The sequence below is a fragment of the Erpetoichthys calabaricus genome, chromosome 4 (genome assembly GCF_900747795.2).
Source record: "Erpetoichthys calabaricus chromosome 4, fErpCal1.3, whole genome shotgun sequence".
NCBI classification, from domain to species: domain Eukaryota; kingdom Metazoa; phylum Chordata; class Cladistia; order Polypteriformes; family Polypteridae; genus Erpetoichthys; species Erpetoichthys calabaricus.
In genome coordinates, this window is record NC_041397.2 from 228195086 (window position 1) to 228208974 (window position 13889).

Genomic DNA, 13889 nt, shown 5'->3' on the forward strand with positions numbered 1-13889 from the left:
GCAGCAAGGTTGTGCTTCATTATAATAAATTTATTTTTATAGTTTAATTATTTTTTAATTTTCCTTTTTATACTGAGCAGCAGGAGATAAAAAGGCACTGTTACCCCATTTTTCTATTACCGAATTTAAAAAGAAACAAGGTGATGATAAAAAAAACTATTATATTTTATCAACATTACTATACAAAGGGATTAAATCACTTAGAGATCTGTACATAGACAACGTCTTTGAATCCTACGAACAATTACATTCTAAATGTAACTTTCCAGCAACATTTCTTTCACTATCTTTAAATTAGAAACTTTGTTAAACAGAACCTGCCCAATTTTCCTCACCTCCCATCTCCCTCTGTGCTGGAAAATATATCCATCTGTTTCAAGGACTTAGACAGCATCTCTGCAATATATAAAACCATTCTACAGTCCCTCCCTTTCAAAGATCCAAGAGGACAATGGGAAAAGGATCTCTCCCTCAACATATCAGAAAAGGAGTGGAAGGTAGCAATGCAGAGAATTCACTTGAGCTCCATGTGCGCAAAGCATACAATTATTCAACTAAAAATTATATATCAAGCACATCTGTCTCGCTTAAAATTGTCCAAAATGTTTCCAGGGCAAGATCCAACCTGAGAACGCTGCAATCAAGTTCCAGCCTCACTGGGTCACATGTTTTGGGCCTGCACCAAATTAACATCATTTTGGACCAAAATTTTTAAATGCCTTTCAGACAGCCTTGGTGTCACAATCCCTCCTAATCCACTAACAGCTGTGTTTGGTGTACTTCCAGATGGGCTTAAAGTGGAGAAGGACAAACAAACTGCAATTGCCTTTACTACACTATTGGCACGTAGACTTATCTTTCTCAACTGGAAGAATCCTAACTCTCCCCTTTTAAGTCAGTGGGTAACTGATGTTATTTATTATTTGACATTGGAAAAAATAAAATTCTCACTTAGAGGATCTGTGCAGAAATTTTTCAAAACCTGACAGGATCTAATTAATAACATTTTTAGAATAAGCTTTTAAAGCACTGAGGAAGCAGATTCTCTCCCTATTCTCTTTTTTTTCTTTTTCTTCTCCATTTATCTATATTCACTTATCCATCCATCCATTTTCCAACCCGCTGAATCCGAACACAGGGTCACGGGGGTCTGCTGGAGCCAATCCCAGCCAACACAGGGCACAAGGCAGGAACCAATCCTGGGCAGGGTGCCAACCCACCGCAGGACACACACAAACACACACACCCACACACCAAGCACACACTAGGGCCAATTTAGAATCGCCAATCCACCTAACCTGCATGTCTTTGGACTGTGGGAGGAAACCGGAGCACCCGGAGGAAACCCACGCAGACACGGGGAGAACATGCAAACTCCACGCAGGGAGGACCCGGGAAGCGAACCCGGGTCCCCAGGTCTCTCAGCTGCGAGGCAGCAGCACTACCCACTGCGCCACCGTGCCGCCCATATTCACTTATTAATTTATCTATTTACTTATTTTTTATTAGGTTTAAGTTTTATTCTGCTGCCATGCTCTCTTTCTCAGGGGTGGGGGTTGATTTGTTTTCAATCCTATTCTTGTAAAATTGATCTATTTGTATGGAATGTTGTGTGATTTCAATAAAATTGATAAAATAAAAAATAATAATAATAAAAAAACATTACCATACAAAGAAGGAAAGCTTACTGTATATGATCCAAAAATGTATGATAATAACTAGATTAGTAGAACTATAAACAGATAAGTGTGATATTTGGAAAAGTTCTTGCTAAGTAAATAATATCTTGAATGAAGATAATCAAATCCTAATGTATTTATAATTCATAAGCAATACCAAAAATAAAAATAAAATATGAACTAAATTGTAAAATGCAAAACTTATAAATAACAAATAAAATAAAATGAAACTATATAATTAAAATTATTAAACATTATAATGTAAATTACCACAAAGGGTATTAGTTTGCTTAAGAAGAAGTAATTTGGCCAAAATTAAAACTGTGTAAAAAGAAGACTAAATTATTAAATGCTGTGAAAAGGCAGATAAAGCATTTCATCTGACTGCCATGTTATTTCAATTATTAAAAAATCCTTTCATAACCACTCTCAGCCTGCAGGGCACAAATAAATGATGTACTCTTTATCACTTGTATGAAAAAGAGGGTGACTCACTTGAAAGCATTATGTTTTTACTTTATATTATTTCTTGACTTTAAAAAAGACAAAGATATTTGATACATGAAAAGAGGAAGAAAAAAAATGACAATAAAAATGAAATCACATTTTTTTTTCAAAGTAATATGTTATATGCTGTTTAATTTTACATGGAAAATGACCATTCTGTGGCTAAAGACAATTCTCTTAAAATTGAAATGGAGTAAGTATTCAGATTTGAGTGGAAAAAGGAAATTCTTTTTGAAATCTGTCATGCTAGATTTTTCAGAAGGAATGATTTAACTGTACTCATTAAGTCTGTAATTCTGACATTTAGAAATGTGCTTGGGGGCTATAAATAGATTTCTGATTGACAGAGGTAAAACGGGTATTCTTTAACCAATTTATTTTTGTTTTGCATGTCATGAATCAATTATAGATTAATTTGAATCAATGGCTAAGATAACAATCAAACAATCTTATTGGGAAGTGTGACTTTTTTATTTTATCTATGCTTTAGCTGATGCACAGTGATTGCAAGGACATGATAAGAAGCGGATTCAGTTGTACATTGGCCTCAGTTTTGTTTTTTTTTTTTTTGTTTTTTTTAACTTAAATGTGGGATAGTTTTCCAAAGGGTCATTTCACATCTCAGTCTAACTTAAATGAACTAAATTAAAATCACATTTTTGTCAAATGTGAGAACTAAGGGGAATTTAATGAAGAACCTATACTAATAGAAAAAGGATCAACTCTGTTAATTTCTGCATTCTCATTATTGTTTTGAACTTGGAATAAATCATATAACATAATAGTTGCATATTACAATGACTACATAAAACCTCACTCTAATTATATTTACTACATACCATCTTTTTCTGATAATAATCAGAATATAACAAGAAACCAATCAAAACAGACATTTCAACTTTAAGCAAATTTTCATTGCTTAACTTCACCTGCCATTTCAAAGCTAATTGGGCTAATAATTATAGTACATTAGCCCAGAAGACTCCAGCACTGAAAGGCCTAATGTCTACAATTACTGCAGAATATCTGGAAATTTCAAGACTATTGGTTTTCTGCAACAAGTAGTGTCATAATCCTTTGGTGACACATTTAGACATTAAAGCTCCAGGAATAAAGCTGACTGAGAGGAAAATGCAGTGTGAGAAAGATACCATTAATTTAAAATAATTCAATTGCATAAATCATAATAAAAAATAAGGAATAACATATTCTGTTGTAATTTTTGCTATGCAACTGATCACATCAAGTATTCCTAAACAGAACTTTCACTCTTGAGTATTCATAATTTTTTTTAGCCCTATCAAATATGTAGCCTATTCACAAATGGAGATTTTTACAAAAGTACTGGGGAGTAATTACTTTGCAAACATAACCTACACTTGAATACTGAATTATTATATTTTGAATGCAATCATTCACTTATTTTGTTAGAATTTAATACACGATTAACTTATTGTAGATTAGATTAGTTGTGAGTTATACTCATCAACATTAAAAGAAATAAACATTTGAAATACATCAGTCGGTGTGTAATGAATGAATCTAATATACAAGTTTCACTTTTTGAATGGAAATACTGAAATAAATCAACTTTGTCATGATATTCTAATTTTATGACCAGCACCTGTATATATATATATATATATATATATATATATATATATATATATATATATATATATATATATATACACACATACACACATATATATATATATATATATATATATATATATATATATACACATACACATATATATACAGACAGTGGAACCTTGGGTCACGACCGTAATTCATTCCAAAACTCGATTTGGTCGTGACCCGAAGTAATTTCCTCCATAGGATTGTATGTAAATACAATTAATCCGTTCCAGACCGTACGAACTGTATGTAAATATATATTTTTTTAAGCACAAATATAGTTAATTATACCATAGAATGCACAATGTAATAGTAAACTAAATGTAAAAACATTGAATAACACTGAGAAAACCTTGAACAACAGAGAAAACTAACATTGCAAGAGTAGGTGCTATACCGCTACGAACCGCTTGCTAAAAACACTTTTTTTTTAAGGAGTTCTAAGCACATGGAAAAAAATGAACATTTGAAAAATCCACCTTGAATGAGAGACGCTATCTCTTCCATCTTTTCACTTCAAACGGATACTTAAAAACATTCATTAATCGGAGCTTACACAGAAGACGCCAAAAAACTCAGCAAACAATCGACTTGAATCAGAACCCCCACCCCACCTGGCACTCACTCCCTTATCACCACAAAGTGTCTGAAGGTGCAGCGCGCATCCTGGCCAAGTCAGGCGTCAGAATAGCACACAAACCCACGAACAATTTGTGCACAGTCCTCTTTAATGCTAAAAACAAGAAATCGACAGCAGAAACACGAAACGCAATTTATAGCATTCCATGCAGTTCTTGCTCAGCGGTATACATTGGACAAACTTCAAAAAGAATCGCAACACGTATACAGGAACATCGCAACGCCATCAGAAGAAAGGACTCACTATCATTGATCTATACGCATACTAAATAAACAGGACATACATTTAACTGGGACAATGTACAAGCAAAATTCAAGGCCAGAACCAAAAGAGCCAGAGAGCTGACCTAATCTTGGTTATCAAATGAGAACGCCATCAACAGGCACTTGGACATAAATCCAGCATTTGCAAACTTAAGAAGAACATATTCATAATAAACAAGACTTTACACCCAATATCCGCAAACCCCCCCACCGATCACAATGACTTAGCCACATTCCCAACCCACCAATGTGTGTGTATGTTATATGTTTATTGGGTGTCCCAAGAGATCTCCATGCATGTGTTACTGGGTAGCCATAAACATACACAGTGCTGTGACAAAAGTATTTGCTGTCTTCCTTATTCCCACTTATTATTGTAATTTTCTGAAACTGAAGGTCTGCAAACAAAATCTAATATGAAATGAAGAACCTAAGTGGAATATTAACAAGTTTTAACTTATTTAATTTATCTAATAAACAAAGGTATTCAATAATTAAACACAAACTGGCTTTGTTGCAAACACAATTACTCTGTTACACTTAAATGGTCGCTCTTTAGTGGAAATGACTGAAACTAAATGCTCCCTGTAGTTTTTTAACAACTCTTTATCTTATTATTGGGCCTCTTCTGGTAGAAATAATGGCAAGCAGAAAAGTAACAGATCCAAAGATTCTCTGGCTTTTTTACAGAAAAAAACAAAAAAAACAAAGGAAAGTGTGACAGGCAGCCACAGCCATTATCTATCCAGGACACAAGCTGAATGGAAGGACCTGGGGAGTGTGCATCCACAAGGCACTACCTTCCCTGGGAAGTTAGAGGGCAGTCCTCCTGGGTGGTTGTGGCATCATGGATTCCCGCAGGACACACTGGGAGTTGAAGTTTGGCACAGCCCTGTTGGGTTCCGTGTGGGCACCCAGGGGGAGCTGTAGAACCCTACTTTGGGTTTCCATCACACCTGGGAGTAATTCCAGGTATTGCTAATGAGCCACCCCAGGTGTAACATAAAAGGAGCTGCCCAGAGGTGGTTAGTAATGAGTTACATTTACTCTGTTACATTTACTTGAGTAACGTTTTAAAAAAATTGTACTTATAAGAGTAGTTTTACTGCACCATACTTTTTACTTTTACTTGAGTACATTTGTGAAGAAGAAACGCTACTCTTACTCCGCTACATTGGGCAATACTCAACTCGTTACTTTTTTCCATTTACACATTAGATATACTGCATTTTTGCCAGAGAGAAGTCGCCAGTGGATCTACTGCATGACTGTTTCACCAATCAGATGCAGCAACAATAATCACATGACTCAGTTTCACCAATCAGACGTAGCCATGCAGTCACAGGACCACACACAAACTTCCTGCGTCTGCAGCCTGTGAGAGACTTTTAGTCATGTGGGGAGTCTGTTCAATGCTAAACGGTCACAGCTTCACTGCAAGAACCTTGAGAGCCAACTCCTGCTGAAGCTTAACCATCACTTCACTGAGTGAAGAACAAGCAGGTTTTAACCAAACATGCACAGACACAAACAGTCATGGTAAAGTGAGACTTCTTGTACGTGCACAAGCTGCCTTGTTCTAATGTTATTTTCTATCAGGTGTGCTATTTGGAGGGCAAGTGTGTGACGATGCTGGTCCCCTACAGACTCTTTTCTTTTCTCCTTTTCTTTGATTCCCCATTCTTTTTTTGTGCCGACCCATATATATACACTCCCGTCTCCATGGGCCTTAATCACACGCCGCAGATGTAGGTGTGACTTGCTCCAACTACCGCATTAACTGCCCGCGGTCGTGCAACTGCACCTACGGGGAGTGACACGGCTGGCCCTTTTTTTTTTTTTTTGAAGCTGCGGATCCGCTACACCACAAAGTGAACATGCGGTATTATACTGTCAGTGTACAGTATATCTTGTCACTTTTAGTAGTTTGCACTGTTCAAACATACATGTTACCTACTGTAGGTATTGGCTTCAAAAGCTTTGTTGTGAAAAACTGAGATTTGGAACTTTGTGTTATTTGTGCATCTTTATTTTGTAAAGATGTTATATATTTTTACTCATTTTGTATTATTTGGAAATAGCAGAATTTGCACATTTTTTATAATTTTGTCTGTCTTATTACAACATTTCTAAAAAATAAATCATTTATTATGTTCAAACAGTTACTCAGTACTTGAGTAGTCTTTTCACCAAATACTGTTTTACTCTTACTTGAGTAATTTTTTGGATGACTACTTTTTACTTCTACTTGAGTAATATTATTTTGAAGTAACACTACTCTTACTTGAGTACAATTTTTGCCTACTCTACCCACCTCTGGAACTGCCTCACTCCATTTGAGGAGCCAGAGTTGGGAGGAAGAGGGACAAAGCTTGATCATGGAGGAGTGGCGGCGCAAGGGAGAGGAAGAGGAGACAGAAGGGACTGTGTATTTGGTACTCTTTGTACTGAGCTGTTGTGGGGAGTGAGACAAAAGCGCTTCCCCACTTATAAATAAACATGTGTTTTGCTGGGAACTTATGTCTCTGCCTGTCTGTGTTTGAGTTAGGGAGGCTGGAGTGCCCCTGGTATCCACAAGAGTTAAATGTATATTGCTTTCAATACAAAACAGTTTTGTTACTGTTTATATTTTCTTTTTTGTATTAATTTAGCTTAATTACCTCTAGGTCAATTATCTTGCCTTAAACCTTATTTTTCAAAATAAGTATAGAAATCATGTGTCAATAAAGTAGTCACCAATGAAACAGAATTTCACCTTAAACAATGCTACAATATTAAAAGGGAATCTTGGCAGAAGTAATCACATGAGTCATAGTGTATGGAACAGTGCATAATGATGTGTGAGAGAATAAGGATGCTGAATGAAACAAAGTATGAGTGAGACTGAAAAATCAATCTATTAAAGAACTCTAATGTTTACAGGTTTACAGAGTCATTATTATGTCATGGATAAAGTAATGCAACTGCAAAAAAGAACAGTGGAAATTCTGAGGGGACAGTAAGACTTTACTAGAGATCTAGTCATACTCCTTTTTCTTTTTGCAATAGTATCTAGGTCTAGACAAAGTGTAAGAAGATTTTTAAAATGAACATACTATATTAGACTGGGTAAGAAGGGTTGTTCAGAGATAGGAAGAAATTATGATATCAAGCCATTGGGTCTGTGATGAGAAGGGGAAAAGGCTGAATTCTTCTGGACTTATGGAAAGAATGACGGAGAATGACTGGGTCAGGAGTGACAATGTAGTTGAGCTGGAGGGAGGCCAATAAAGGCATGAAAGAAAATGGTGGTCAGTTACAATAAGAAAAATGAGCCTCCCCCTTAAGGCTGAGCAACATACTGCAGCAAACAGGAAAGAAATATGATGGTGGGTTGTGGTTGGTAGCAAATCAGCTAACCTGGGTAAACACAAACAATGATAATTAAAACAGATGTTGACATGATGGCATTTTAAATTTTGGTTGGCATCATTTTAGCTGATGTTATCAATCTGAGCAAGACACATTATTCATGCTTAAAATGAGAGCAAAAAAACAAGAGTTTGTCAGAAAAGGATAATAACAAAAAAAATACCTATTATAATCGATGATTTAATTATTTACCTTGCTTATTTTTTTCTTAAAATATATAAATGCAGTTACATGAAAGTCATTTCCTACATCTAAATTTCAACAAATTTTTTACAATTTGTTCAGATTTGTTTGTGGATTACAGTAGCATGCTATACATTGTGAGAGGTAAAAATGATTCCACAGTTTAAAGATATGTTCATTTTTCCAAATTGCAAGGTATTGAATTACACAAACATCTCGGGTTAAAAAATGTTTTCTTGCTTAGTAAATTTAGTTTAACTAGGGGGATACTGTAACTATAGACTACTAATATTTAGATTTAATTTATTTCAGGCTTGCCTGATATAAATCCATCTAACTTAGTATCCTTGACTTATAAGGTCAGAGGGAAGTTGTCAGCAATTTGGAAATCAAAAAAGAGAAAAATGAGGATCAGCCAGAGGCATATTTAAAATGTTCCAAACAAAAAAGCGATCATGCTACTAAACATCCAGGGTGTAACAAAAGGGGATCAAGATGTATTTCACCTCTGTGCTGAAAATACTCTGACAAACAAAAAGTCAAAATTCTTGAGACATGTCACTGAAGAGACGGTTACAGATTACAGCAACAGGGGTCATGAACTACACACTACCAGAAGGTATTTGCTGGTTTTTTTTTTGACCTTGGATCAATACAGATATTAAGGACAAAAACATTCTTCAACTAATACACCAACAACAAATGAAAAATCTGTTAAAGATCTGGTCTGTCTAAAATTCAATAGGCACTGCACAATCATGGTACTGTAATAGATTGCAATATGGATTCAAATGGAGATGTTCTAAAACCTTCGACCAGTAGTACATATGTATATATTGCGATGGACAGCATGCAAGAACTGGCATCCCAACTGGGTCTGAACAATGGATCCTTACAACACCGCGGGCCCACTGTAATGGAAGGCGAAAGGATGACAATTTATTCAGGTTGGTGTCTTCCCCAAAACACTGGGTGGCAGTACACCCAGGCTAGGATTCCCACACGGACACCTGCAGGGCACGCTGAGTATTACAGTGTCATGGTGCAGCCCTGTTGGGTGCTGAGGGGTTCGCCAAAGGGGAAATCAGTAATCCCTATTTCATGGGGCTTCAGCATTACCTAGAAGCAACCCCATTCTAGTATGCTGGAGCCAGAATCAAGAGGAGGAAGATGAAACTTGCTGGGAGGAGAAGAGTAGAGCAGGGACTGACACAAAGAGAAGATAGAGAGATACAGAGTGTAGTATATTGCAAAGTGCTTTGAAACTGTGGTTATGGCATGAGATAAGCTTACTGATGAGTTTCCCACCAAATATATATACACATATATAAAATATATATAAATAAAATTTTGACAAATATAAATGTAGTTAGCAAACTACTCATCAGTAGAAGCATTTTTAAGGAGGAAAGTGACGGACATAGAGATAAAAGTTAGCTTTAATTTAGAAGTTCTGACCTTTTCTAAAACTGGAAGCCAAGCTGTAACTAAATGCAGGTTCTTCAAACAAAGCCATTCTCCATTGCGTGCACATTCTTTGAGAGTCTGGATGGCAATATCAGCTTGACCTTGGCCCATTGCCACCTGTTGGGAAAAGCAGAATATACAAAGTAACTAAAAGACCGATCATCAGAGAATGATTTCTAAATTGATAAACCTATCTTTTAATTAATTTATCCTCACTATACATAAAGATCCCACTAAGAATTAAATTTTTTTGTTGTTAGCTTTAATATGATGGGTTCCATGCTATCCTCAGATGGATGGCAAGCAATCACACCTTCACCAGTCCATTTCTTGACAGAGGTTTGTAGTGTGGGCCCTCAGAAATTTCTTAAGGGTAGTTAGATGGGCATCTTCTTCTCAAGTGTTTTGTTGATTTAAGGCCACAGCACTTCTGGGGCACCCAAAATCAAAACCTACCATCCTAGGTCAACCCCCTTGGCTCCTCAAGCCACACATCCACTTAACTCTAAACCCTCTGCTGAGTGAGTTGTTGCAACGTTCACTGCACTTCAGCCTCAGCCACATTGTTTTTGACTCTGCTTGCTTGATGATGTTAGCCACAAGCTTCTTTCATTCTCAACCTCTAATCCCCAAAATAGGAATGACTCTCCATAGTGACTGATATTGAAATCTTTTGCAGCCCACTAACACTGGGAGATTCCATGCCTGCCATTCCCTCTGTTGGCATTCAAAGATGAGTGCTTGGTAATTGCCACACTTTCTTTCATAGGTTTTATCCATCCTCTCCTCCCATGGCACAGTCAACTCAAGGAGCACCACTTGTTTAGTTCCACTAGTTCATAGAACGATATCTGGCCTGAGCATTGAGCTAGCAATCTTCTCTGAGAATTTCAGTTGTTTCTTGAGACCCGCTTTCATCTCCAAGTCATCAGCGGATGTCAGAACCCCTGTGTCAGTTCATGTTATGCAAGAGATTTTTCCTGCTTTGACAAATCTAATGATGCATTGTTACAGTAATAACTATATTACTTCTTAATCTCAGCCATAACTGTGTCTACTTCAAACTTTCATTTCACTCCGGAAACCTCTGTTAGCACCTTACACACCAGTTGCAACTGCTGAGCTGATTTTTCAATAAACACATTTTTATAATATTCATAACCTTATAAGATGTCTGGTTGAATATTACCATTGGTAAGTGATTTCTATTTCGAAGAGACACGCTTTATAAAATTACATATGAATATAGCAGAAAACCTGGGAAAAAAAACTATACTTTCTCAGGCTAATGTGTTTTAGGGGAGGATTACTTCAGTTCACAAAATGTATCCTTTGTTTTGAATTAAAAACCTGAAACGTAAGATTTACTTATTATAGCCTACCTGCAAATTAGCCATCAGAATTGCTTTTCCATTCCAAAAGTCTTCTTTCCAAGGAAGACTCACTTACAAACTACTCACTTCACTTTTAGAAAATTTAAAAATAATACACATTGGAACACAACACTGTTTAAAAACTGAAGATGGGGAAATTTGCGATTTTACTACAGTCATATGTTTTATCTCTCACACACTTTATTTTAGAAAACTCTGATGATTGTTTTTTACCTCATGGTAGCACTCTCTGCCAATGGTCTCAGTGGCAAGTTCCAGAAGTTCCTGTGAAGGATCTGCTCCAGGAGAAATTATGATTAAAATTGGCTCAATTTCTATTGTCTCCTTATACAGTCTTTTCAGATTCAAAGGAGGAGGTGAGAGTTCTTTCATCCCTGTTCATACACAAAAGAAAAAAGAAACAATCTTGTAATCTCATATCATGAGAATGAAACTTAGACAAATAAAACAAGTGCAACAGTGAATATTCAAGTATGCTTTTCTCAATTCAGGGTCATGGGGGGCAGGTGCCTATCCTTGCCTGTACTTTCTTGGCAGGGCCCACTCATCCACACACTAATACAGTTCCAATTTGAAATCAGTAATTAACATAATTTGCAAGATTTTGCGGACATTGGTGAAAGACCTACCCATACAAAAGGAAAAAGGGGAAACTGCATATGGACAAAAAACAGGCACAGGATTCAAGCCCAAGATGTTGAATTCTAGAAGCCATAATATTTCAAGTAGTAGGTATACATTGTTTTATAAAAAAGATATTCTAAAACACTTAAAAGATATTATTGCAGTCAGATGTGGCACAACCAGACATTTAATAACTATTCATTTAATAAATATTCAAAACCCTCATCTAAAACAGAATGCTTCGTTTTTTTTAACCTTGACATATAGCCAATTTTTGTCCTTCAAATATTTACCTAGGGTAACATACCTTTATAATGCCTCACTGCTCTCTCATAATTAGAAAAGTCAGATGTTTTATTCTTTTTTGAAATTCATGTGTATTTGAGAGGGTGTTGTTGTTGTTTGTTATAATATTTCTTGAGCTTCTGTAAAAAAGCTCAATTTCCCTGTTTGGATCGGCCGGCCAATCTATCTATCTATCTGTTTATCTTTCAGGCTACCTATGTGACTCTACATAAAAGAACAGACTAGAACAAGATGTGTTACTACTGTTTGTAATTTAACAGACTTTTGCAAACTTTAAAGAGGGCTGAATATTTTTGAAGCACTGCCTTTTAAATGCCCCTTCTTACTGTTTCCTTAGAGTTAAACTAAAATTCCAGATGGTTTCAGATGGATCCATACGAACACTCAGCACTGGTGTTACATTGGTGTTAGCATGAGGATAATACAGTTCATGACCTTTATATCACTGTATTTAACCACTGGTATAATAATCCTACTTTTCTCTGCTCAATATCAGGTTTGCTAAGGAAACTGTAAATACAACATATATAAACAAATTTAAGAACTGAAACAACCTATTAAAGTAACATTTTAGAAATATGATTCTTTTTTTTAAAGCATAGGTACTGCAGTAGTCAATTTAACAGATCTTCTGAAAGGAGGCATTACGAGGGCAAGAATGCTTCTAGACCTTTAGTTAGACAATTAAAGGTATAACTCACTTTGTCCTTTACTGTTTAATTAACTGTAGCATACTACTATTGAGGAATTACCATCTAAATAAATTGCTTTGAGAATTTACAACAAATGAAATTTGCAACAAATGAAATACTCATCTCATGTTAATGTTTTCAAAATAAAAAAGGTATACTTTGGTAAACATGTTCTAAAATTTTTATATGACAAAGTTAAAAAAATGAAACATCAGAGAAATTCTGTAGTTAAATTTAGCTATATTTAAAAATAACACATTTATTCAAATGAAACAATGCTTCACTACTTTAAAATGTTCCAGCAGGTACACAAAATATCTATGAGTTATAGAAGCATTTATCCATGCCCAATCTAAAAACCTCAATTGAAATGTATTGGATTCATGGTAATGCTAGTAGTTAAAGATGTGATAATCTGCATAATTTAATAATAATAATAATAATACATTTTATTTATATAGCACCTTTCCCATGCTCAAGGCACTTCACAGAGTTTAAGATAGAATGGCAGGGTATACAGTATATAGCATTGTACTAAACCAGATAAATAAATAAAGAAGTGTAAGATAGTAAATTCAGAGAAAAGCCTAACAGACAACATAATTGATGGTCTAGCGCACACACACACACACACAGGTTACATGAGCATCTTGACATAAAGGTAAAGTGAGAGAAGGGTAATAAAGTCAAGTAGAGCTAAAAGCCTTCCTGAACAGATGAGTTTTGAGTTGTTTGTTTTAAAAGAATTCATGGAGTCAGCTGACCTGATTAATTTCGGTAGGTCATTCCAGAGTCTGGGCGCTATAGAGCTGAAGGCCCTGTCACCCATGGAGTGTAGATTAGTGTGGAGCACAATAAAATTTCTAGAATCAGAGGACCTTAGTGGGCGGACAGGCACATAGTGTTGCAGAAGGTCACTGATGTAGTTTGGCGCAAGGTCATTTAAGGCTTTGTAGGTTATTAGTAGGATTTTATATTTGATTCTGTAAGACACAGGGAGCCAGTGAAGGCAGAGCAGGATGGGCGTTATGTGCTCGCTGTTGATGGTTCATGTAAGGACTCTTGCAGCCGAGTTTTGAATA

At 35.8% G+C, this 13889-nt stretch overlaps 1 protein-coding gene across 3 annotated transcripts in view; it reads right to left on the reverse strand.

Annotated features, from left to right (window-relative positions):
• Positions 1–13889, reverse strand: part of LOC114651221 (cytoplasmic dynein 2 heavy chain 1) — a 462099-nt gene that overhangs the window by 155244 nt on the left and 292966 nt on the right. For all 3 annotated transcript variants that reach the window (XM_051926883.1, XM_051926882.1, XM_051926881.1), the window contains 2 exons: positions 11399–11559; positions 9783–9908 (listed from right to left, as the gene is read on the reverse strand). In XM_051926883.1, coding sequence (XP_051782843.1) covers positions 9783–9908; positions 11399–11559 — 287 coding nt within the window. The remainder of the gene's footprint in view (positions 1–9782; positions 9909–11398; positions 11560–13889) is intronic.